The 27,364-nt window shown below is 44.7% G+C and overlaps 1 protein-coding gene across 11 annotated transcripts in view; it reads right to left on the reverse strand.

Annotated features, from left to right (window-relative positions):
- EPHA5 (EPH receptor A5) overlaps positions 1–27,364 on the reverse strand; it is a 211,653-nt gene that overhangs the window by 169,275 nt on the left and 15,014 nt on the right. For all 11 annotated transcript variants that reach the window (XM_055796937.1, XM_055796936.1, XM_055796933.1 and 8 more), the window contains exon 2: positions 22,876–22,940. In XM_055796937.1, the coding sequence (XP_055652912.1) occupies positions 22,876–22,940 (65 nt within the window). The remainder of the gene's footprint in view (positions 1–22,875; positions 22,941–27,364) is intronic.

Genomic DNA, 27,364 nt, shown 5'->3' on the forward strand with positions numbered 1-27,364 from the left:
CCACTGGAAGTTAGATCGCTGAAGAAACGGCACTCCGGTGTTGAAAAGTTGCCCCCATAGTGCACAAAACAAAGCTTTCTAATAATGTGTACTCTCATCCATCAATTACTGCGCACAAAGAAATTTCATACTAAGTAAAGGAATAAGCCATTTAGGGGAAGGACACAAAAACCTGTCTTTGCATCTCCATAGCTTCCCCTCACCTTTGGTGTGAGTGACATAGGACCAGACCCAAAGAACTCTATGATTCATACACACAAAAGGGGAATTTTCATATTTGTGCGAACTGAAGCAGTCAGAGACAGGCCATCCAAGCAGTAAGTGATTTCAGTGCAGTCTCCTCCAGTCAGGGACACAGAGTCCTGAGATGCTGCAAAGTATTTGGCTTTGCAGGTGTGAAGCCTTCACTTGCACTAAAGCTGATGCTCAGCCAGGACTGAATCTCACCTTTCCTATGGCTTTATTAAGCTGCAGGGTTATATCTTCCCCCGTAACAGGAACCTGGCTTCCCACCACAACACGACGTACATGATGCACTTAGGCAGCAGCATGTCCATTTCCCATGTACTCCCCTTACCAAATAACCAAGTGCCCAGGTCAACTGATGACAGAGGCTTCAGTACAGCTCTAGCACACAGTTTCAGGTCATAGATGTATCTGGCACTATACCTCAACTCCTCCCACCCACAGCATCCAGTTGAGCAGTCACTGAAGATTTCCCCTTCACTCCTATCTAGCTTCCATCTTAAAGACTATTTTCTTCTCCTTGTGATCCATTTGCTTCACAGAGTAAACAAAAAGATAATGCAACTCTTTACTAAGACCGCTTCTAGAAAGGCACTTTCATTTCAAATGGCAACACTTCAGCTAGGACAAACTGTAAAGATCCCAGAAAAGAGAGTCCACAGCTACTCAAGATACCAAAATCCTACATTACAGCACAAAAATCCATTAAAAAAATAAATGAAGGGAAGGCTGGGGCATGGCTGTCTTGCTCGTGGCCTCTATTTGCCCGAAATGGGGTGTGGGGAGGAGAGAGATAACTAGTACGTACTCATAAAGTTAACAAGACGACACACAGCAAGAGGCGTAGCTAGAAAGATTAGTTTCTCTTGTAACAAGGACAGCTTGCTATTGGCACAAGCTACAAAGGGATATAATAGACTTGCTGTAAAAGGAAGACAATCAAAGAAGAAATCCCCCTCCAAAAAATGCACTGTAGGTCATATCAAGGTTACAGACCTACTACAAGGACCCATGTACAAGTTTCTACACGGTACGTACCGCAGGAGATTCAGCTACATAACATTAACAGACTCAGTGGTGTTAAATCCTATGAAGCTACATAACCATTACCTCCAGCTCACACATTCACAAAACTGCTTTTATTTTTAAATAAGAAGAACTAGCAAATATTGTGCTTTTTTTTTTTTTTTTCCAATTGATTGTTTTACTCTACCAGCAAGGGAACTATAACTCAGTAAGAAACAGCACGTCTAGAATGTCAATGACTTGCAATTAACATATTTGAACAGCGGGGAGTTGCCCAACTTTCTTTCTTAATATAATTTTGATTACTTATGTATTTACTATAATACGGGAGAAAACTAGTTCAGTTCACAGATTTAAAACTATGCAGAACAGAGAAGAAAGGAAATTTGCCAAGTAATAGCTTTGGTCACAGCACTGTGTGTGAAAAAACATTCACTCTATTTTCTCTCTTTGCTGCTTTATTTTCGAACAAACAAAATAAAGGTTAGAAAAAAGGAAGGTGACAGTCTGTTGTGGTTTTTTGGGGTTTTTTTTGTTTTTGTTTTGGTTTTGGTTTTGGTTTTTGTTTTTTAAAGGCAACAGTCAAAATTGCTAACTTAGGCTTATTCCCAGTTCGAGAAAACCTAAGGCACCACCACCGCTATGGCACTAGCACCCATTCTGGGTCTCAGTGCTTTCGGTGCTTGCTTTATCCTTGATCTATGGGGACACTGTGGTCTACCAGTAAGGACAGATGCACCTGGGAATTCACCTGCGAAAAGCCCCTCTCATGTAAAAAAGCTCAACACAGATGCCAAAGACCCTCTGCAACAACTGGAAATATGCACATGGACTTCTGCACATCCCGCTTCAGCGAGGTCAGCCTCTGCAAACAGCAGTGCTCAGGGAAAACACCTGCAAGCACAAAACCTCAGGAGCTAGCACTGTGCTCAAAAGGGGCAGGGAAATGAGGAGTCCAAAAGGTTTACCTGGGCTAGCGGCATCAAACAAGATAGCTTTGCAAACACCAAGCAAGGGCTGCTTAAGATTCCCTGCTTTCTCTCCGACACCTTCACAGCAAAAGCCTTTTACAAACATTATCCAGGCAGCATCATAACCAAATCCCCTGGGGGCTGAAGACATTTGCCAGCTCAATACACTTATACAGCTCTGAGAAACAGGCTCTGCCAGACTTAGTTACTGCTGATTCCAAAGGACACAGGAGCTCCCGCCTATCTGTACCGTCTGTCCACATCGAGATCACCCCTCTGAAATAAATATACCAGGCTCCGAAATAAGCAGCCTTTTAAAATTTAATATACAAAGCTTGGGAAGCTGAGCTTACAGCCTGCGTAATCGGCACAGATATTCAATTATCATTAAAATTAATAAGTAGGACAACAACCAAGTCCCCTGACAGACTTTGATTATTTCAATCTGAGTATTTATCAGAATTACTCTGACACACTGAGTCACTGGGCTCTGGCTGGCCTCTGGCATCGGGCACAAGTTGCTCCTTAGCCCACTGTGTTTTCCTTCACACTGGAAGCATCATGGCATCCAACATCTGGCAAAGACAAGTATTGCACAAGAAAGGAGACCGGTATCTGAAACTGTGCAAAAAGGTTTGATCTGATCTGAAAGCCGTTTTCAAGTGAACTATTCATTTTATTCCTGTTCAGCAGCTGTACTCTGCCTTGCTGTAATTCTGCAGCAGAGTAGCTGCAGACACTGCTTTTGCAGGGAGGCACTGATACTGAAAAATTGGAGACAAAGCTCTCTAATACCCGGGTTGGAGCATTAGGAAGCAGACGTGCTTTATTTTCAGTGTGGGATGCACGGTGGACAAGTTCCGCCCGACATGCACACCAACTCTGCTCTCTGTTTATCTTTATACGGCCAACCTATACATATTAACGTCATTTCTGAGAAACGATTAGCATATTCATTACCATTCCATAAACTACTTATCATATCTTCATATCTACACTCTTACTACGCATGTGTGGCCTAATGGATCAGGGGTCCTCTGGTGCTCATTTGGGACATCTTCATCCTTTCTTTATCTTCTTCATCTCGTCCTTTTCATGACCTTCTCTCCTTCTGGCCCTGTTTCAGCACTCTTGGCTCATGTCTTGGGTTTCAGACTGGTTCTTATTCACTTTAGTAGCTAAACTATATAACACAGCATTCTACTAGCAGCTAAACTACGTAATACACGAGTCGTACAGCTCAGCCATGTCATGGATACCTAATTGCGACATTTACAGTTAAGCACACTGGTAAAATTCCTCTGGTGTCAATCCCTCCTTTTCTTTTGATGATTTGTATAAAACTAATCATCATCCCTCTAACACTTATTCTATTTTAAACTACTCATTTATAGTTGCATCTCCAACACAATTCTGTCATTAATTACAGCACTGAATCTTATCACAAGAAAGAAGGTAAATTCCAAATATTACAATAATTAAGATGAACAAATTTTTTAACCAGGACAAATTAGGTAGCCATGAGGTGAGTTTGTTACAGACTTTTTTGAATCCCCAATCAGTGTCATCTTTACCTGTTTCATGTAAAATTTTAGTTTGTTCCCAAACTTTCTGTAAATTGGTAGAAATTGTGCCACTTTGATCCACATATGTACAATGGCTTGTATTAATAACTGTACAAACACCTCCTTGTGAGGCTAAAGGTAAATCAAGAGCCATTCAATTCTGCAGAGCTACCTTTGATAAACTAGACACTTCAACTTGTAGTTTCTGTATGGCATCCCTAGTCTTGTTTTCAATATTCTCTATTACTGCTGATACATTCACGATTGCCTTTTCTAATTCGCTTACTCCTAAATCATGGAACAAACCACGTAGCAAAGCTATGGAAGGCTGTGGGTCTGTCTGCAATAGCATTTCGTCTTCTTTTGGTTCTTTTGGAAAAGGTTCCAATCTAATTATCTTGGGTATATAATCAATCTATTATTGTGAGATCAGGAACTAAGGCTCCAAGAGTACACGCTCCTTGCCAGTCGGGGGTAACGTTTTATAAGCAGTTTCCCCACATAGCCAGTACCAAACACCTCCTGCCAGGAACGGGAGACCAAAATAATTTGTTCTGTTGACGTAGTTTAACGTAGGTCTCCAAAATGACTCTGTTCTATTAAATCCAGGGAAGCAGCCTATAAAGGTTTGGTAGTTTCTATTAGCCACACGATTATCACACCCAGCATTCCTGATCTTAAGCACTAGTGCTTACAGAATCGTTGCCTGGTCCACATAAACAAAGGGTCGACTTCTGACCGTCTAGCAACGCTGTAACCTGTATTTCCCTGTTGTCTTTCTTTTGAAAGATACTTGGCCACTAAGGATTCATAGGGTGTACTTTGCTGTATTCTCGATTGTTAATTTCATTGATTGGTGTGAGCACTCCTATTAAAGGTAGGTCTTGTCCCCTCCTTGAAGTTGGCAGTTGAGTACAAATCCAACAGTTGCTTCTGTTTAAGACATCAGTAACATCCTGGACCAACATTAGATACAAATTTTGATCCCACCCTACAGTCCAGATCACTTGAGTTAAAAGTTATATAGTTAATAATACCTGATCATACATTTGGCCTTCCAAATTTTAACTTCACTGGCGATTGTTGTTCTACGATTCAGGGTGCAGGGGCTTTCTTTACTCTAGAGTAACGGATCCAAGGCCCTTTTCCCTCTAATTTTACTGTTGTGTTTGCAGTCAACAACACCTGCTATGGTCCTTTCCACTTTTCTTCCAATGGTTCCGAAGTCTAGGTTTTCAATTAGACCCAATCTCCTGACTGGAAGGCGTGTATTGGAGAATCCAGTCCCATCTCCTAAGTATCTATAACAGATTTCTGAAGTGCAAAAATTATTTTTACTGAAGTTATCAGATAATTTTTCAAATAGAATTGCCCTTCCATTACTGCATTTGTTGGTACACCTAGGACCTGACAGGGTTTTCCATAGATCATTTCAAAGGGGTTTGTTTTAACTTCCGCCCTGGGTTGTAATCTAATTTTTAACAGAGTATCAGTAAGGCCAGAACCCAATTTAAATCTGTTTTTTTGACAATTTTTTTTCAAGTTGTAATTTTAGTGCATGATTCATTCTTTCTACCTTCCACTCGACTGTGGGTGGTATGGGACATGAAGTTTTCAAGTAATTCTTAAAAATTTGTTTACTTGTTCTACAATTTTGCAACAAAGTGTGATCCTCTATCTGATGATAAGCTTGGTGGAACTTAGAATTGAGAAGTAACTTCTTTCAATAATACCTTAACTAATTTCCTAGCTTTCTTGGTGCAACAGGGAAAGGCTTCTGGTCACTCAGAAAAGGTATCCACTAAAACTTGTAAATAGCGATAATTTTTCTTTCAGGGTAGCTCAGTAAAAATTATTTGCCAGCAATCCCCAGGAGAATGTCCTTGCCTGGTAACTCCAAATCGAATGCGGTTCTCCATCATCTTTGGGTTGTTTCTTTGGCATATTTCATATCATTTGGTGATTGACTTTACAATTTTTACATATTTTTACTCAAAACTGATCTTTGTAGATGTGTAAGTGTTTTCTCTGGGCTAATTCAGTTGTTATTTGTTGTGGAAGAACAATTCAATTATCTTCAGCAGTGGCTCACCCATTTTCTTTTATTGTGGCTTTTAGGGTATTAACCACTTTCCAACCTTCTGTATCATACTCTGGGGTTTCAGGTAATTGTGGAGACTTTAAGGGAACCAGGACTAACAAGGGCAGATTATTCTCTTCTGCTGCAGCCTGTGCTGCTAGATCTGTTTTCCAATTTTCCCTTTCTGTCATGGTGTATATAAACTGTGATTCTTTGTCCCCAAGTAAATTTTCAAGCTTCTTGAATAATCAAAACAGTGGCAGCCATGGCCCTCAAACATATCCAGCCCATCTTTTGCTCATTTTGTCTAGTTGTTTAGAAAAATATGCCAGAGTTTTTTTGAAGGAGCCTAATCTCTATGTCAGTACTGCCACTGCAATGGCTTCTTTCTCATAAACAAAGTTCAAAAGGTTTTTCTAGGTCTGGAAGCCCAAAGGCTGGAGCTTTCATGAGGAACTGTTTAGTTTCTTTAAAGGTTGTCCTTCCTGCTGCATTCCACTCCAGATGCAATCCCATCAATCTATTCAAAAGTCTGTATAAAGGTTTTACTAATAGTCCACAGTCAGTCATCCATAATCTGCACCATCCCAGCATTCCCAGAAACATTCTTAGTTCATGAACAGTCCGTGGTTCTGGGAGTTGGCGAATTGTTTCTTTTCACTCAACATTGAGAGCTTGTTGTCTACGGGAAAAGTCAAACCCCAGGTACTTCATGGTCCGCTTTCCAATCTGGGCTGTGTTTCTTGACACTCTATATCCAAGCTAGCCTAGCTTGACCTGGTCTCTCTCCAGTCCAGACCAGGGGAATCACTGCATCCTCCACTTCCACCAGGATTTCCCCTTTCTCTTTTCCATCCTCCTGGAAAGATAGTACTAGCACATGGACATATTTACCTTCAGGAATAGTCATTTTAACATCTTCACCCTTAAATCTGATTGTTGTTTGTAAAGGTTTGGGGGTTCCTGGCAAATACAAAACCCAATGAGTTACCCATTGCTTTCCTATTTTAGATTATATTGGTTTGAAGAACAATGCTTCTTTGGTTTCCCTGTTGCAGCAACAATTCAAATACTGTGGTTTACTGAATACATTTCCCCAGAATCTACCAAAACCTTCAGTTTTGTTTGATCTTCCCCCAGCTTATACACTCTGCATGACATCATATGGTATGGAATATCCCTTTGGCTAGTTCAGGTCGCCTGTCCTGGCCATGTCCCCCCCCAGATTCCCCTGCCCCTCCAGTCTTCTCACCGACAGGACCCAAGAAACTGGAAAGTCCTTGATTTCATATTATTAAATTGTTCTCACACCAAATCCAAAACTCAGCAGTGCATCAGCTAAAATTAACTCCATTCCAGCCAAAACCAGGAGAGTATTCACCCCTTATTCCATACCATTTATATCATGTCATTTCTAATATAACCTCATTAACAACCACCACCCTTCCCATCCTTTGATATAACACACAGATACCATTCCCCTAGTCTGTGGGCCACCCCTGTAAAAACATCTATCCAAAAACGTCATTTAGTCCATGACTTTGGGCTCCATCTGTTACAGCAGTCACTCAGAAGCAGAGAGGTGGTGTGTTGTATGGGGTTATTGGGTACCAAAGTCAGCTCTGGTTGGGTCACTGATGCACTTGCACTGCTTCTTGTAAGGTTTGTCCCCCACTGGTTCAGGCAGTTCCTGTCATGCTGGAGCTCCAGCCTGTCCAGTACAGCAGCACAGAAACAGCAGCAATGCCCTGGCCATTTGTCAGCCCAGTTGCATCGCCATCGTTGTTATCAGAACGTCACCGAGCACAGCACAGTAAGATGATAATCAGTACAGCAAGCAGTGAAAGCAAAAAGCAGCCACTAATGAGCACTGGCCTCTACAGCAAGCAAGCCTCATGGCAAGCACAGAAATCACACAGAAACTTGAAGTTTAAAGCTAAACACCCATAATAACTATAAATTCAAATTAACACATTCCAATCAAATCTGTCATTATCTCAAAACCTTCGTGCCCCACCATTGGGCTCCAAAAAGGACTGTTGTGGTTTAATCCTGGCCAACAACTAAGCACAATGCAGATATTTGTTCACTCCCCAACAGTGGGATGTGGGAGAGGATCAGAAGAGAGGTGAGAAAACTCATGGGTCAGGATAAAGACAATAGGTAAAGCAAAAGCTGCGCACACAAGCAAAGCAAACCAAGGAATTCATTCACTACTTTCCACCAGCAGGCAGGTGTTCAGCCATCTCCAGGAGAGCAGGGCTCCATCACGCATAACAGTTATGCAGGAAGGCAAACATCATAATGTGGAATGTGTTCGTGTCCCCCCCCCTTCCTTTTTCTTCTCCCAGTTTTCGATTTTAAACACTCTGTGCTATATTATAAAACAACACCACCTCCTTGGAGGTCTCTCCTGACAAATTTTCTCATCTTTCTCTAATGACAGCACTAAAGGATCACTTGGTGCCAAATTAATTCCACACTATTTTGGTCACTCAGGATGATTCTGTAAGTTGAAAAACTTATCAGTGTATATTACCTCATCCCATTTTCTTTCCTTTTTTTAAAACAACATCAATTATAACAAAGTATCATAACCTAAGGTTCCATTATTTGGCCACCTGAAGTTGTTTTCTAACTTATAAAGTGGCCACCACTGATTACAGTATTTAATCAAGTCTGCTCGCCTGGCACTACTTCCCAGTGGACCTGTAATCTTTTTCCAACATTGTGTATCATTCTCAACCTTAGACATGTAGCATCCCATTTTATCTTAGTATATTATATCCAACCCAGATTCATGAATACAAATATCACAAATAACAACGTAACAGCCATGTAACACAAATCTAAGAGAAAAGAACACAGGCACAGACTCGGATTGGGAGTCTAATTCAAGTATTTGTGTTGCTCACCCAAATGCAGGCACAGATTCAAACAAAGAGGCAAGAGTCTAACTCATGTGCTCGTGTAACAAACAAGAGTCTAATTCAGGTACCCGTGTCACCACATGAACACAGGTACAGACTCAAACAAACAAACAAGAGTCTAATTCCGGTACCTGTGTTGCACACGCCAGCACAGGTACAGACTATCAAATTCACAGATGCATCTAACTTGCCCTGCGAGACATCTTATAATAAATACCATGTCTCAACTTATAGGTAGGACTTCAAATCAAAGTTCAAAATCAAAAGAATGCCTTTATCTTACCAGTGAGGTTCCGCTTATGAGACTGGCAGAGCCAGGATGAGGGTGTCCCTGAGAAATCCTCTTGGGTGCCAGCTGGACATCCCATGATCCTGTACTCAGTCCGAGCTCAGAAACAGAATCCCATCCCTGTTGCCAATTTGATATTGAACAATTGAATACAAAGCTCTCTAATACCCGGGTTGGAGCATTAGGAAGCAGGCGTGCTTTATTTTCGGTGTGGGATGCACAGGGGATAAGCTCTGCCCAACGTGCACACCGACTTTGCTCTCTGTTTATCTTTATATGGCCAACTTATACATATTAACATAATTTCTGAGAAACTATTAGCATATTCATTATTGTTCCATGAACTACTTATCATATATACACTCTTACTACACATGTGTGGCCTAATGGGTCGGGGGTCCTCTGGTGGTTGTTTGGGACATCGGCATCCTTTCTTCATCCTCTTCATCATCATCTTCCTCCTCTTCTCATCCTTTTCATGACCTTCTCTTCTTCTGGCCCTGTTTCAGCATTCTTGGCTTATGTCTTGGTTTCGGACCAGATCTTAGCAACTTAGTAGCTAAACTATACAACGCAGTGTTCTACGAGCACACAGGGTGGTACAGCTTGGAGGTGTCATGGATACCTAGTTGCAACTTTTACAGTTAAGCGCACGGGTAAAATTCCTCTGGTATCAGCACCAACCTGCTCGCAGTCACCTATCCCATCACCTAACACCACATATCAACGACCACAACTCATTTATTTTCTGATCCTCTGACAAGACATCTATAGTGATTGACAGAACTAGCAATTCTTTTCCAAAACTTAATCATTTTTAGGTTGATCTTCCCAGCACTAGAACCGAAATCATCAGGGCCTTGCCCAACTATTGTATTAATCAATATCCGTGTTTTTAAGGATGTAAAATAAGCTCCAGAATTAACAAGACACAAAAAGCATATATGCTGCCATTGAAGTTAACTACAGGGGAACATTCAGTTATTCAATCTGGCACCAAAATAAAGCAAACAGTAAACCAGAAGGAGATTGTGTAATCAAGTGACTTTATCTCACAAGATTATACTTGTAGTTATGACTCTAATTGTGTAGTCTAGAAGGATTTGCAACAAACTGAATAATCTCACATTATTGTAATGATTTGTAATCACAGCACTGGCTACGATTTACGGGCTTACTACACATTTACATTGCAATCAACTAAAACAGTCAGTGCGTGCCCCACAATTTGTGACAGCGCTTCAAATTATGTCTTGCAAGGAGCTCCCAACAGCTGTCCATCCAAAGTCTGGAGGTTTGAAACCACGGCAAAGTTCTTTGTGTGAATCTTCCTAATTTTTGAAGAAAATAATGTTAAAATAAGACAAAACTGAACATCCCCAAGGTTTCTGAACAGAAGTCCAAAGACCCCATTTTTGGTGTCCGTTACTGCTGACTGAAACCAAGAGCAAGCAATGCTGATCAAAAGTCACACAGAGCAGAAGCCACTTTGATGGCCTTCAACATGAAGTGACAAACTCCAGGAATGACTGCCAGGCTCCAGCCGGCAACCAGGAGAATCACATCATCAGTACCATAACTGCAAGTCTGCAGGCTGAATATGCAGACATACCACACCATACATCACACCACCACCACTCCCCCCGCCCCACCCCCACAAAAAAAAAAAAAAAAAAAAGTCCCAATGAAGAAGACTGCCAGCACATGGAGAAGCTGCTGGTTTTTATAAACGGCTGGAAGAAAAAATAGCAAGTTTTAAGTCCTCCTTTTCAGAAAGAGACCATTTTCCCATGCCACTTGATATCTGCTGGGTAGAGCTGGGTCTTGGGGATATCATCCCAGCAGGATCACTCCTTAAGAGTGGCACACATGCATCAATTTAAACACCTAAATAAAAATCAATTGATTCTGAAAGATCACTTTCAATAACTAAATATTTAAACTACAAAGTCCTGCCATCACCACCTCTCCCACCCTGCCTTCACTCACCAGTTCTTAGCCTAACTCAGAGCCAAAGGCAGGGCCAAGCCTGAGTTGGACAAGAATAACACCAAGCCTGCAGGTCTTCCTCGCAACCAGAACCGCAAATGGATTAACGGTGCAACATCTCAAATCACATTAAGAAATAATCCACACTATCTTCTCCTGCCCACTGCAACTTCTGTACAGCATTATGGACTGCCAGTATTACAGGAGGAATCATTGCTTTTATGGGAAGACCTTTGAAGATGAGGGCCAGCTCACTTGCCCCAAAATATTTTTGCTGAAGTCAAATGAAAATTTTTGCAGCATAAAGGCTCAGTCCTTCCCCCATTTCAAAGCCAAATTTTCTCATCTTTGATACTGCAAGGAAGCATCCCAAGGAGGGTAATTATCCACAGAAGGCACACATCTTTACAAGATTCTGGTTTATCTTATTTCAGAACAGTAACAGATCTACAGGACACCTTTTTCTGTGTTTCTATATATAGGTAGTTCATATACACCAAAATCAATAAGATGCACAAGTGTTAATGTAAAGCCAGGCTTCAGGAATGGATAACTTTTCTAACAATTTAAACACATTTGCTTAAAATCGAAATTCTTTTTCCTACTGTTCATTTTGTTAGATTTATTTTTATATTTAATATAATCAATTTATTTAATATAATCAAAGCAGTGACCTGGCACTTGCTGGAGTAATAAACACAAAAGAGAAATAAGAAAAATACACAAATAAAATGCTTATGAGAACATTCTGGCAAGAAACAGGTATCTAATAATACTTTCCTTCTTGGAAAGCAGCAAAAGGAGGCAAGTCAAGGGCTGTGCTGGGGGTGTTTCAGCCTGGTCTGGCAGATGCAGTTTTCAGACAGCCATTGCAATCTACTCCTCACCATCACCACCTGTCTCCTGGGAGCTGCCCCAGAGATGCACAGCTCAGCAGGCAATTCCTTGTCCTCCTTCATCAACACACTGATGCACAGCCCCCACAGTTGGGGGCGGAGGGGAAAGCTGCCTCCTACCACCCCCCAGGGCCTGATCCTGCCCTTCCTGCAGTAACCTGGCAACTCATCAACTCATCCACAGATTATTCCTTACCATGATGACTAAGATCATACAGGGGTAGGTGAGGATTAAACTAACATGCAAGTGTCACTCCCTCCTAAATCGCTGCTACATCACTGATGTGCTTTCAGTAAACCATCTTGAAACAGAAATAAGGAACAGTATTTTCTCTCTTCCTTAAATGCTCACAACTCCCCACAGCACAGCAGGGTCTTTATTTTTTTGAGGGGGTTTGGGTATTTTTTTCTCCCTAAACCCTCTAACCAGGCAGGGGAAGCAGCAGCCAACGTTCTGCAATTCTTTTATATTCACTGTTCTGCTCACGGGGTACAGACAATCGATCACAGCACTTGGCAGCATACAATGTCACAGCAGTAACGCGGAGATGACCGATAGCCGGGTATCACCCACGTTCCCTCCAATAGCGCCTCATCATTCATGTTGGGAAGACCCTAAAAGCTAGTAAGAGGAGCTTCCACTTCTCTTTGAAGAAAAGTTAACACACAACCCCTGAAAGGATGTATTTGCACCCGTGTGTACTCCCAGTACTTCATCTCTGATCTGTTTTGCCACAGTAGCTTCAATATTAAAATGCACGGGCCTCATGATTACTGCCTCGTTTAGTCAAACACACTAAATCATGTAACTCAGCATGCTTTTCTCCCCAAAGTTAAGACTTCTTAATTTATCTTAAGACTATAAAAACCAAAACATTTTGAGGCAAAAAGATCTTCCAACTAAAATACTGGTAATTTCTTTCCATAGCCAAACTCCTGTCCCACTTTCCCCTTTCTTATGTGCATGCAGCCTTCAACGACTGAAAACCACCCCATTTTCACTACCAGGACAAGCAAACAAACATCATGATGCCACCATTTTCAATCTCTGAAAATCCTGAACCATTCTGATTAATAACTTGAAAAATGGATACAAGTTTGTTCTAACAGTTTCAGATGTTCACCTGCTGAACTGTTTCTTGAATAGCCACATATCAGGACTTTGCAGTAAAACACCAGTCAAACAGAATGCTCTCCTTACTGGTTATAAGCTAGGTGATGTATCTTCAAAAAAGCCCTCTAATTTTTGTTTTCATTCACTGTGCAACACATAAGGCAACCACTGGTCACGAAGACAAAACAGCAGCTTCCATCTTAACACTATTTTCAGCAATTTTGCATTTAAAATGTTCTACACAAACCTACAATGTGTTTCCCTTTCTGAAACCAGCATTCATTTTATTTCATGTTTTTTTGAGCTGGCTTTCCTGAATAAGTAACGTGAAAAGAAAACCAAACAGGACTGCATTCTTGAATTTAGTTCCCCAAAAAGCCATTAACCTGAACAAAAATATATGCTGTCAAATGAGGCAAGAGCAAGACCAATGCATTTTAACTCTTATAAAAGGATTATGCAATTAAGTGATAAGTAACCCACTGATACATATATTTAGCATACGAAGTAGTAAGTAATATACTACAAAAATTCATCAACATAAGCTATAAAATCCTAATGCATGTTTTATAAACCCTGGGCTGTTGTGTATGCATTCTGTACTGATAATATTTTATTCTGCAAAGTTTCAGATTCTCCACGACAGCACTACGTTTATACATTTTAATTGTAGGGTTACTAACTGTTGGATACCAGTATTTCTGAAATTGGCACAAAAGTAACAGAGAAAACAACGGTTTTAGAAGATAAAGCTCTTCAAAGCTCTTTTATCCCCCAATGTAATTCCTAGACACTAGAGAGAAAAAAAAAAAAAAAAAAAAGACTTTTTCACATGAAAGGAGATTATTGTTTGCCCAATGAGCCTGTGCGGAGGAACTCAATGCTGACAACTGTATTTACAAAACGATATACTGAAGGATCAGCCTTTGTTTTTTCCTGTGGTAGATTTTCAAGACCAGGGTAGTAACCTATTATTCCAGTAATAAAGTTCTAGCTGAGATAAAGATTTGCTTTATTCTTAATCTTACTAGTATTAATTTATTTTACAGTACCTTTGAGTACTCCAGGCATTTTAGATCTTTAATAAGACTTATGCCTCGCCAGATGCTGCTCCCAAATAAAGGTTTGATTCATGTCAACAGCATAAAAACCACAGGGCAGCTAGCTGACAGTCCAGGACAACAAGTTTAAGAGCGTTCTCAAATGCAGTGAGAAGATTCAACTTCAGATAGGAAAGAAGATACGAGAAAGGACATGAATAAAATGGTGAGGCTATTCAATGAGAACTGTTGTCTAGCATGAGGCACTCCGGTTTAGAAGCACCTACGTGCCATAGCTAACACACTGCAGGTATCAGAGGAGTGGATCTTAAATACAGGGTGTCAGATGAGCAACAGCAATGTGGTTTTTAAGCAAGGGTAAGATAAAAACCAGAGAGCTCAGAGAGAAACAAAAACAGATCCACCCTAGATGGACGCAGGACAAGTTTTCAGACAGCAGAACTTCCAGGGATAGAAAAGTTCACAACAGATGACCTTGTTTGTTCCTTCAGAGGAGATGAGCTCTCCCTGTCCAGACTAACAGAGATGAGGGTCTGACCTGCTGTCAGAGACCTCCTGTGAAAGAAACCCCACACCTGCCCCAAGGATACACCAGTAGAAAGTACCTTCCATCAAATTTAACCTGAATCAGCCTATCTGAACGAAATCCCGTTTTTCTCATTCTACACATTGCAAACCTGGACAAGATGTTATTCCTTTCTTCTCTGCATCCCTCAAGGTGGTTGTGGACCAGTCCAGCACTCCGTGCTACACCCAGCTCCATTTGCCTTTCCGTACAAGACACATCTCCATTGCAGAGCTGATATGTTTAGATTTTGATTGATATATTCAAGCTCTGTGAACAAATGCAGCTCTCCAAGCACTGGCAAGGCCACCAACTCACCAGGGAAATCCACCAATTTGAACAGTAGTCAGCTGGCCGAATTCAGCTCTCATGGCAGTGCCTCTACTTGCATCAACTCCAGCAACTTGAGTCTCACCCCAGGGCTTTCAGACTTTGAAATATGAACTCAGGACTACTTTAAAACACAGTTTACTTCAGTTCCCAGAAGGGTCCTGCACAACTGTGTTTTTAACCTCTGATGTCTTTTCAGACCCAAATCTCAAGCTCTTTTGTTATAATCATCCTATACAAGCATACATGAATCACCCTGGCACACTACAACAGGCAGCATAACGAAAAGAAAACACACCATTGTGGCCCCATGGGCTATGAGCAAAGAAGACCATGTAAGCACGCAAAGAACCAGGGGTAAGGTCACACAGGACAGAAGGTTACATATACACAGATACTGCATTTTACCTTAAGGAATCCTAGTACATGTACATATAAACAAATCAGCCAAATTGCAGGGGATTAGGGTGTCATTAATACATTCTTCACCTACTCAGGTACTACTTATTTCCGTTATGCTCCCTGCTGCAGTATCAATTGCATTCTTGCTGCGTTAGCATACGTGCAGGTTTTGGCTGGGATAATTTTCTTCATAGTAGCTTGCATGGAGCTATGTTTTGGATTTGTAATAATACAGGGATGTTTTCATTACTGCTGAGCAGCGCTTTTCTCCCCCTCACACCACCCTGACAGCAAGTAGGCTGGCAGTACACAAGAATTTGGCAGGGGACACAACTGGGACAACTGACCCCAACTGACCAAAGGGATATTCCGTATCATATGATGTCATGCTCAGCAATAAAATGCTGGGAAAGAAGGCAGGGACATTCAGAGTTACAGTATTTGCCTCCCCAAGTAACCATTATGTGTGATGGAGCCCTGCTTTCCCGGAGATGCCTGAACACCTGCCTGCCAACAGGAAGCAGTGAATGAATTCCTTAGTTTGTTTTTCTTGTGTGCACAGCTTTTGCCTTTCCTATGCAACCGCCTTTATGTCAACCCATGGGTTTTCTCACTTTTATCCTTCTGATTCTCTCCCCCACCCCACAAAGGGGAGGTAGGCAAGCAGCTGCACAGGGCTTAGCTCCTGGCCGAGGTTAAACCACAACAGTCCTTTTTGGCATCCAACACAGGGCTCAGAGGGTTCAAGATAACAACAGGTTTCATTGGAATGTGCTAGTTGGAATTTCTAGCTGTTATTGCTGTTCAGCTATTAAAGGGCAGGTTTCTGTGCTGGCCATGGGGCTTGCTTGCCTTGCTGTGCATTAGAGTCCAGTGCTCGTTAGTGGCTGCTTTTTTCTTTTGCTGCTTGTTGTACTGCTTATCTTACTGCGCTGTGCTCGGGAACACTCTGATAACAGCGATGGCGATGTGCCTGGGCTGGCAGGTGGCCAGGGCATCGCTGCTGTTCCTGTGCTGCCGTACTGCACAGGCTGGAGCTCCAGTGTGAGCTCGAGCTGAAGGGACTGTGACCTGTGGATGAGTCCATGTGGGAGCAGGACGCCCCAAAGCATTTATGGCCACAGACAAATCCACACCAAAGCAGATGTATCTAGAAGTGTCTGTGGCCATGGTCTGTGCCACAGCAGGTATACCTCTGAAGGAACTGAGGACAAATCCACACTGCAGAAGGTACACCTTGAAGGATCAGTGGCTGTGCCTGAGGTTATGCTGGAGCACCTCAAAGCATGTAGCCATGGATAAGCCCATGACAGAGCAGGTACAACTCTGGAGGCACTGCAGCTACAAGTAAGGTAGCATTCAAACAGGCTCACTCCTAAAGGGGCTATAACTGTGGGTAAGTCCACACTGGAGCAGGTGTATCTCTGAAGGCATTGTGACCCGTGGATAATGCCACACTAGAGCAGGTGCACTTCAAAGTGACTGTAGGTGTGGATAAGTCTATGCCACAGCAGGTGCACCCCTGAAAAAAACCATGGCTCAGAGACAAGGCATCACTTGGAGCAGGTACAACCCTAAGGGACTGCAATCTGGGGATAAATCCAGGCCGGAGCAGGGGCAAGGGAAGGAGTTCACTGTAACCTTAAACCCTGTGGTCTGGTCCAAAGGGACCAGGGGTGGAGATAGTAATGGAAAGACTTTTAGATTTTCGTAACCCATGATTTGAGTTCCACATTATAGGAATTACTGTAGCAGGCACCACCTGAACCAATGGAGAACAAGCTTTATAAGAAGCAGTGGAAGTGCAGCACTGACCCAACCTGAGCTGCCTCTGGTGCCCAATCATACCACATAACGCCACCTCTCCTGCCCTGAGTGACCACCACAACAGACTGAGCCCAAAGTCATGGACTAAACCATTTCTGTGGACATTTTACAAGGGTGGTCCATAAACTAAGGGAACAGTATCTGTGTATTATATCAAAAGACAGAAGGGGACCGGTGGATAATGAGGATTTATTGCATAGCACAGGACCTGAGTATGATGTAAATGGTATGGAATAAGGGGTGGAGAACATGCTGATTTTGGCTGGTATAGAGTTAATTGGCTTTAGAGTAGCTAGTATGGAGCTATGTTTTGGATTTGTGCTGAAATCAGTGTTAATACAGTGATGTTTTTGCTACTGCTGAGCAGCGCTTGCACAGAGCCAAGGCTTTTTCTCCCTCTCCCACCACCCTGCCAGTGAGCAGGCTGGGGGCGGGGCACAAGAAGTTGGCAGGGGACAGAGCTGGGACAGCTGATCCCAACTAACTGAAGGGATATTCCATATCATATGGTGTCATTCTCAGCAATAAAAAGCTGGGAAAGAAGGAAGACAGTGACATTCGCAATTGCAGCATTTGTCTCCCCAAGTAACCGTTACATGTGATGGAGTCCTGCTCTTGGAGATGGCCAAACACCTGCCTGCCGATGGGAAGCAGTGAATGAATTCCTTGGTTTGCTTTCCTTGCACATGCAGCTTTTGCCTTTCCTGTTAAACTGCCTTTATCTCAACCCACGAGTTTTCTCACTTTTACCATTCTGATTCTGTTCCCCATCCCACTGAGGGGGAGTGAGCAAGCAGCTGTGTGGTGCTTAGTTGCCAGCTGGGGTTAAACCACCATATCATACCCCCCCCCAACTCCTCTTCTACACTCGTCACAGCTGAGTAGCAGTACTTGCAGGAAAAAAAAACCCTACAGGCTGCCAAAAGTACTGCCCTGAAAATGCCAATTATAATCATAGCTACATGACACAGCTCAATGGTGCCAAGAATCCTCCTCCTCCTTTCACTACCCCCTCCCCCTTTATTTTATTTCTATCCCCGAGGGCAAACACTGCCTTCAATCCAGGATTCCTGTATAAAATCTTTATCTGAACCAAGATCGACAGAGAGCAACATGAATCTATTCACAAGCCACGCTGAGTAATCTAAACCACTGTTATTTTTAACTTCAAAGAGTCACCCTAGGGTACCTGTGCTCAAAAGAATGCGCCAGAAATGCTACTATAAAAAAAAATTAACAGTCAAATCCACCAGTGTCCTACATAGATGAGAAGCAACTTGCAGAATCAATCTGGCTGAATTTACCACCCAACTTTCAGTATTTGGCCTTATTACCGAGCAAAAGCATGGGCAATTGCTTTCCCTCTTGTCATTCACATGGAAGAAGTCATCTAGCTCTCTCATTTTCTGCAACAAATAAAGAATTACGAACATCTCCACAGGACCAGGTTCCTTGGTACATGTTTATTTTCCTGTCTGAGAATAAATAAAAAAAAATAATCCCAGCACATGGAGCTGTGCAATGAGCCACAGCACAGAGCCAAAACCCCAAGGATCACAGAGGCTTTCCTGTTCTGTGTTACAGGAAGGTCAGGGAAATCAACGGGAGGTGGTGGAGATGGGAGAGGACCCGTTAGACAAAAGCAAAGCAGGTGTGTGGCACTGATTTGGACAGAGAAGAGTACTTCTAAGCTGTAAAGAAATACTTTTTTAAATAAACCCTGAAAGAAGGGAGGGTCTGAGACAAGTAAATCAGCACTATTACAGCCACTAAACCAAAAATCAGACATAATCACTGAATAAATCAAACCAGCTAAAAGAAAACATTTCTTTTAATCAGCAACTTTTGCTGTTACCTGGATATTGTTCAAAGTGGCTGCATTTTGACTTGGCCAGACCAAATAAAACTGAACAAGCCAAATCAAGGGAGAAGAGGAGAAAATACAAACACTGCCTAGCCTGACCCAGCTATTTCTCTCACAGCACCTACCATTGGACCTACTTCTGTCAGCTTCCATACGACAAAAATGTATGTTTATCACAGGCCAGTGCAATCCGTTTCTGTAGGTCAGACCTAGTTGGTGTCACAGCCATATATAATGCATGTGTAAACCTCTGATGTGCTCAGTTTGGGTAGCCTTAAGCAGCACCCCAGGAATCAGTCTGGAGGTAAAAGACTTTGCAGACCTGCTGTACAAGCATAGACTTTAATTTTTTTTTTAAAAAAAAAAAAGCGCGCAACACAAAACCTGACTGCTTTAGTTGATGTGCTTGGAGGGCTTCCTACTACGTAAGGGGGACCAGGCTTTTCTCTTACAGCCTCTGGTAATTCCAATAACCTCCTTCAGATTAAAGTAAGTTTACATAAGCTGCAAAAAAAAAAAGTCCAAGTTATCCCTTTGGCATGTAGTAACAGGATCAGTTCCTGACTTGAGCGGTGAAAGGGACAACATCTCCACACTGATCATGCTCCACGGGTAGCGAGAGAGTCCCCTTTCTGAGCTCCATGGTCTTGCGGACCTCACAAGGACTCTGCTCATGCTCTGACAGATACAACTGCAGGTTTAAGAGCTGACTGCACAACTGCTGCAAGCTGCTGAACCCACACAGCCGGGGAAGGCCTCCCGGGGCAGCCAGGAAGCCACACTACCACAATTCATTAATCCTTCATAGCAAAGCAGCAGAAAGAAGAAAGCACCTTCTCCTGGACAACAACCGGTTCTTCACACTGCGACACATTTTTTCAACCCCTGCTTGGCCACAACATTTCAGTCACATCATTTCCACTAGTCCCTCAATATTCCATATGAAGGAAGAGAGGGATTTTTCTTACCTTCTTTGTGAATGGGGAAACGAAGGCCAGCCAGGCTGCAAGGATACTGGACGTGACCAAGCCCTGTACCAAGTAAGCACACCTAGCTAGACAAAGCTCTGTAGAGGCAACCCTTGGCTAAGGTGCCTCTCTCTTCCCCTAAACCCCATTACTCACAAGAAGAGCTGGTGCACGCTGTTTAGCAGTGGACCAAGGTCCGACCTTGTGGGGACCAAAGTATCTGCAGTGCTTTATTTGGAATTACAGACTTGAAACAGGCCTACCTCTAAGTCTAATCTGTCTCCAGACTGGAGGGTCCAGTCTCCTTCCCACCTATCGCTGGTTTCATTTCCCAAGTTAGATCACACTTTCCTGTTGTGTTCAGCAAAAATGAGGTGAGCCGCAGGCAGGCAGCTGGACCTCCCTGGAACATGGAATATCTTAAAGTTTTAATACACAAGAATTACCATGGCACACAGCTATAATAAAAATTTAGACTATGACACCTACAAAGGATCTGCCAAAAGCAAGTTCATTTGGCTTGACTGGACCTCTTACCTCCATTGTTTTGGTGGGATTTTTTTTTTGTTTGTGTTTGGCTTGGGTTTTGTTGTTTTTGGTTTGTTTTGGGATTTTTTTGGTTTTTTTTTTAATAAATGTGGACATTTTTTTCAAAACCTACCAGCTTGAGCCTTCGTGATGCATAGGTAACTTCTCCCAAGCATTCCCATACAACTACAAAGACTAAACACTTGCTTTCTTTAACAACAGGTGTGCCCTCTGTGCAATCTCCTACTTCTAGCAGATGTGGTTCTACGAAAAAGAGGTTTCCTTAAGATTCATAATAAAAATCAAGTGGAAAAGCAGCAACACTGGAAGAGCTGAAGGCTGCTTCAAAAACTAACATATATTCAGTTGGAACTATATCAGCATTGAAACTGCTACCAAGTACTTGAAAAGTCACTAGACTCTACAGGATACTGTTAATAGCAACAATAAAATCCCATGCATCAGAAAACTCAATTCAGCACGTGGTCGGTATCTACACACTGTAGTGTTGCGAACTATGACACATTAGGACATTTCTGCTCCTTTCCTTGATGGGGAACTGCACAGACAGATACAAGGACCTTCCAAAATCTTCCCTAAGAGGACATCCCAAGGTATCAAATTTGTATGAGAATACCTGAAAAAACATCAGCTTGCATATTTCTGACCTCAGTTAAAGCTCCCTCCTTTTCCAAACTCAAACCCTGAAGTGAGAGTTGCTTAAAATATTTATACAGGGTAGATCTTTCAAAAAACTTAAGCAAACAGAGTATAACTGCAGCATAGCTGATCCCAGAGCAGATAAGGCAGAGAAGTAAGTCTGGAAAGACTTTTCTCACTACTTGTAAAATACTGTAAATATATTAGGCCGAAAAAGAGACAATTGGACTAACCTGAATCTTTATGATGTCCCATGAAAACAAAGATTAAGAAGACATTTCCAGAAATTCAAAAGCCAACTGCCCGATTCACTTTTTATTTGCAGAAGTCAATTTAAGGAAAAAAAAATCTCCCTGTTGATTTAGTAACTGCTAATTTGGCATTCATGAATGCACTTCCAGGTGCTGCCTGGAAACTAAGCTTGTAAATATAGAAAGGTCTCTCTAAATAATGAAAAGACACAACTGAGGCTTATGCATAGGATATTTAGCTTTTCATTTACTCACCTACACATACAGACTCAGAAGTCTTCTGAACTCCTCAGTCCTACTAATTTTTCTACTGATATTCCCGTAAGGACATTGGGATATGCAGTAACTCTACTTCATACCATAGGAAAAACAACAAGGTGTGTTCAAAAAGGAAAAAAAAATATTTTTTTTTTTTTACAATCCAACTGGAGTCCAAAATAATTCTGTAGCCCATTTCAGCCAGTGACTAAAATGCTGGAATAACGCATTCCTGAGAGCTGCTCTGTTGGAGGGCTCAGTTGTGCAGCATTTCTGTCTTGGGATGCTTTCTTGCCTCACGGGAACTAACAGGAATACTTGGCGCCACACAGAAGTCAACCTTTTGAGACTGTACCAAAGTTCTGTTACAGTTCAGCATGGAGGATGCCCCACACAAAGACCAAAAGCCACAGCAATCACCACTTGCACGATGCAGTCAGGCCAAGCAGACACACTGGCAGTTATTAATGCATCTAAACTCCAGCACTTATTTCAGCTATGAAATTAGGAGGCCAGGTTCTTTCAGTTCTCGGTATAGGTAATGGTAAGGGACAGAGGCTCTTCAAAGTGCTTAAAACTCACCTCCTGTTCCAGTGTTATTAGCTCCCAAAATTTTATTGTTAGCCTGGGAAGTATTTCTGAACAGCTCTGTTCATTTAAAGCTAACAGCAATGTCCCAGGCACTGTGTTTCAGAAGAAAACTCACAGAAAATTGTGTTGTACATTCACTCCAAAGGTTCAAGAAGAAAAATACAGGAATTTATAATTTTAAAAATATTTAAATAACGTCCTGGATTTTCTTGGTGAGGGGAAGAGTAAGGAGGCTGACACTTAGTTTTTTTAAATACTTGTGGCTGGCTCTGCTGCATAAATAAATTAATCCCCTAGCCACACTGCTCCATTTTTCCAGTCACAGCTTGTTGTTTTATTTATTTTTTTCCCCTTCATTGCCGACAAATCACTCCAGGGAGTTTTTAAACCCAGTAGTCTACCTTCCAAATAGAAACGATTAGTATAATTTATGAGAGAGAAAGCAAACAACAACAGAGACTTACCCCGTTTTTTGGGTAGGCTATCCATCCTAGATCCCCCATCACTGTGCGCGAGTCCAGTAAATTCACTGAAAATAAGAGAGAAAAAACTGTTAAGGAGGGTGGATGCATTACAAATTTCAGTAAATACGTCAAGGTTTGGGTGACTATAGTAAACAGGTTGGTTTTCATTAGCCAAGGAAGTTGGGATTTTTGTAAAAGCAGAATAACAACGCAATAACTCCTCTAACAATGACGACATATGCTGAAAACAACTGTACGCACGCATTACTTTATTCCTTTGAGATCTGCCACTAAAACCAAGCTGCAAAAGCACTAAACTTCTGTAAGAGCCAGATCCTTCACGTTCTTAGGATCTGGTCTTTTGGGAGGAAAAAAATACATAATGCACGCTGTGTGTCTATGTGTACATGTAAGACCTACAGTATATAGATAACACACAGATATTTGTGAGTGTATGTGTGTAATACACACATTTCTTCCAAGGTGGCATGTTTTTAGCATAATCAGGCCTTCAAGACAAAAATGAAAGAAGAAACAACATGCAGAGTTTCCCAATTATCATTAATTCAATTTTTAAAGTATTTTACAAGCAAGTATTACACTATCACTGTTATCACAAATCTTTTTTCCCTCTCTCACATTTTTCCCCAAGTCTTTGACACTTCATTACAAGATATCAAAGGGATCTTTTCATCCCCACACAGAAAAATTCAGAATAGCTTTGTTAATTCACATAAGCAATCAACAATTTACATTAAATAGCTAAAAACTATTCCCAAGCTTATAATATTTTTCCCCCTCACGTTGCCTGAAATACTGAGTAAAAAGTGTGAAGTAATTAATTCTACACACACTTAAATCAGCTAAGAAAAATTACAGCAGCTTCTGGTGCTGAGCCCTCACCTCCTGTACCCAGGGCTTTAAATCTCCAAGTTAAAAGCTGTCTCTGAATCAACAACTGTCATCCAAAGCCTCAGCCTAGGAGGAACTTTCTTCTACTTTAAATACAAGCTTCCTTCTCTTCAGATTACAGCACACCTTACAGTATACTTGTCTGCATAATACCACCTCAATTTTGCTTCCTTTTCAGGAAGGGCAGAAGTATAAAGTTCCCTGGGTCTTCAACTCCTGAACTTCACTCTATGCGGTCTTTAAAAATCCCACTGGAAGTTTCCACAATTGGACTTACAATACTTTCCAGTCCATGATGATTTAGACCAATAACAAGCTTGAAATGGACAAAGGAGGCTTAGCGCTTGCTACGTTAGAAATGCAAACATGCAGGTACTCAAAGGTTGCTACAAAGGAGAAACAAAACAGGTTGCATGTAAAAGCACAAATGATGCGAGTATCATAATGTCACCCCTAGTACTTATATCAGGCTGATGAGCTACCCCTGCACAGCCAAATATACCAGTGCAAACACCTACCAGCCCAGGGCACCCTTCCTTCCTGCCGTCCGTCCTTCCACCGGCCCCGGACACCCTTCCTTCCGTCCTTCCGTCCATCCTTCCACCGGCCCCGGACACCCTCCCTTCAATCCTGCTGTCCATCCTTCCACCGGCCCCGGACACCCTTCCGTCCATCCTTCCACCGGCCCCGGACACCCTTCCTTCCTTCCGTCCCTCTTTCCACCGGCCCAGGACACCCTTCCTCCCTTCCGTCCGTCTTTCCACCGGCCCCGGACACCCTTCCTTCCGTCTGTCCTTCCGTCCGTCCGTCCTTCCACCGGCCCCGGACACCCTTCCTTCCTTCCATCCGTCCTTCCGTCCGTCCGTCCTTCCACCGGCCCCGGACACCCTTCCTTCCTTCCGTCCGTCCGTCCCCCTTTCCACCGGCCCCGGACACCCTTCCTGCTTCCGTCCGTCCCTCTTTCCACCGGCCCCGGACACCCTTCCTGCCATCCGTCCGTCCGTCCGTCCCTCTTTCCACCGGCCCCGGACACCCTTCCTGCCATCCGTCCGTCCGTCCGTCCCTCTTTCCACCGGCCCCGGACACCCTTCCTTCCGTCCGTCCGTCCGTCCGTCCCTCTTTCCACCGGCCCCGGACACCCTTCCTTCCGTCCGTCCGTCCGTCCGTCCCTCTTTCCACCGGCCCCGGACACCCTTCCTTCCGTCCGTCCGTCCGTCCCTCTTTCCACCGGCCCCGGACACCCTTCCTTCCTTCCGTCCGTCCGTCCGTCCCTCTTTCCACCGGCCCCGGACACCCTTCCTTCCTTCCGTCCATCCCTCTTTCCACCGGCCCCGGACACCCTTCCTTCCTTCCTTCCTTCCGTCCGTCCGTCCCTCTTTCCACCGGCCCCGGACACCCTTCCTTCCTTCCTTCCTTCCGTCCGTCCGTCCCTCTTTCCACCGGCCCCGGACACCCTTCCTTCCTTCCTTCCGTCCGTCCGTCCCTCTTTCCACCGGCCCCGGACACCCTTCCTTCCTTCCTTCCGTCCGTCCGTCCGTCCTTCCACCGGCCCCGGACACCCTTCCTTCCATCCTTCCGTCCGTCCGTCCTTCCACCGGCCCCGGACACCCTTCCTTCCTTCCATCCTTCCGTCCGTCCGTCCGTCCTTCCACCGGCCCACGACACCCTTCCTCCCTTCCTTCCGTCCGTCCGTCCTTCCACCGGCCCACGACACCCTTCCTCCCTTCCTTCCGTCCGTCCGTCCTTCCACCGGCCCACGACACCCTTCCTCCCTTCCTTCCGTCCGTCCGTCCTTCCACCGGCCCACGACACCCTTCCTCCCTTCCTTCCGTCCGTCCGTCCTTCCACCGGCCCACGACACCCTTCCTCCCTTCCTTCCGTCCGTCCGTCCTTCCACCGGCCCACGACACCCTTCCTCCCTTCCTTCCGTCCGTCCGTCCGTCCACCGGCCCACGACACCCTTCCTCCCTTCCTTCCGTCCGTCCGTCCGTCCACCGGCCCACGACACCCTTCCTCCCTTCCTTCCGTCCGTCCGTCCTTCCACCGGCCCACGACACCCTTCCTCCCTTCCTTCCGTCCGTCCGTCCTTCCACCGGCCCACGACACCCTTCCTCCCTCCCTTCCTTCCGTCCGTCCGTCCTTCCACCGGCCCACGACACCCTTCCTCCCTCCCTTCCGTCCGTCCGTCCGTCCTTCCACCGGCCCACGACACCCTTCCTCCCTCCCTTCCGTCCGTCCGTCCGTCCTTCCACCGGCCCACGACACCCTTCCTCCCTCCCTTCCTTCCGTCCGTCCGTCCTTCCACCGGCCCACGACACCCTTCCTCCCTTCCTTCCTTCCGTCCGTCCGTCCTTCCACCGGCCCACGACACCCTTCCTCCCTTCCTTCCTTCCGTCCGTCCGTCCTTCCACCGGCCCACGACACCCTTCCTCCCTTCCTTCCGTCCGTCCGTCCGTCCTTCCACCGGCCCACGACACCCTTCCTCCCTTCCTTCCGTCCGTCCGTCCGTCCTTCCACCGGCCCACGACACCCTTCCTCCCTTCCTTCCTTCCGTCCGTCCGTCCTTCCACCGGCCCACGACACCCTTCCTTCCTTCCTTCCTTCCGTCCGTCCGTCCTTCCACCGGCCCACGACACCCTTCCTTCCTTCCTTCCTTCCGTCCGTCCGTCCGTCCACCGGCCCACGACACCCTTCCTTCCTTCCTTCCTTCCGTCCGTCCGTCCGTCCACCGGCCCACGACACCCTTCCTCCCTTCCTTCCTTCCGTCCGTCCGTCCGTCCACCGGCCCACGACACCCTTCCTTCCTTCCTTCCTTCCGTCCGTCCGTCCGTCCACCGGCCCACGACACCCTTCCTTCCTTCCTTCCTTCCGTCCGTCCGTCCGTCCACCGGCCCACGACACCCTTCCTTCCTTCCTTCCGTCCGTCCGTCCGTCCACCGGCCCACGACACCCTTCCTTCCTTCCTTCCGTCCGTCCGTCCGTCCACCGGCCCACGACACCCTTCCTTCCTTCCTTCCGTCCGTCCGTCCGTCCACCGGCCCACGACACCCTTCCTTCCTTCCTTCCGTCCGTCCGTCCGTCCACCGGCCCACGACACCCTTCCTTCCTTCCTTCCGTCCGTCCGTCCGTCCACCGGCCCACGACACCCTTCCTTCCTTCCTTCCGTCCGTCCGTCCGTCCACCGGCCCACGACACCCTTCCTTCCTTCCTTCCGTCCGTCCGTCCGTCCACCGGCCCACGACACCCTTCCTTCCTTCCTTCCGTCCGTCCGTCCGTCCACCGGCCCACGACACCCTTCCTTCCTTCCTTCCGTCCGTCCGTCCGTCCACCGGCCCACGACACCCTTCCTTCCTTCCTTCCGTCCGTCCGTCCGTCCACCGGCCCACGACACCCTTCCTCCCTTCCTTCCGTCCGTCCGTCCGTCCACCGGCCCACGACACCCTTCCTCCCTTCCTTCCGTCCGTCCGTCCGTCCACCGGCCCACGACACCCTTCCTTCCTTCCTTCCGTCCGTCCGTCCACCGGCCCACGACACCCTTCCTTCCTTCCTTCCTTGCGTCCGTCCACCGGCCCACGAC

Source organism: Falco peregrinus, chromosome 2 (genome assembly GCF_023634155.1).
Source record: "Falco peregrinus isolate bFalPer1 chromosome 2, bFalPer1.pri, whole genome shotgun sequence".
NCBI lineage: Eukaryota > Metazoa > Chordata > Aves > Falconiformes > Falconidae > Falco > Falco peregrinus.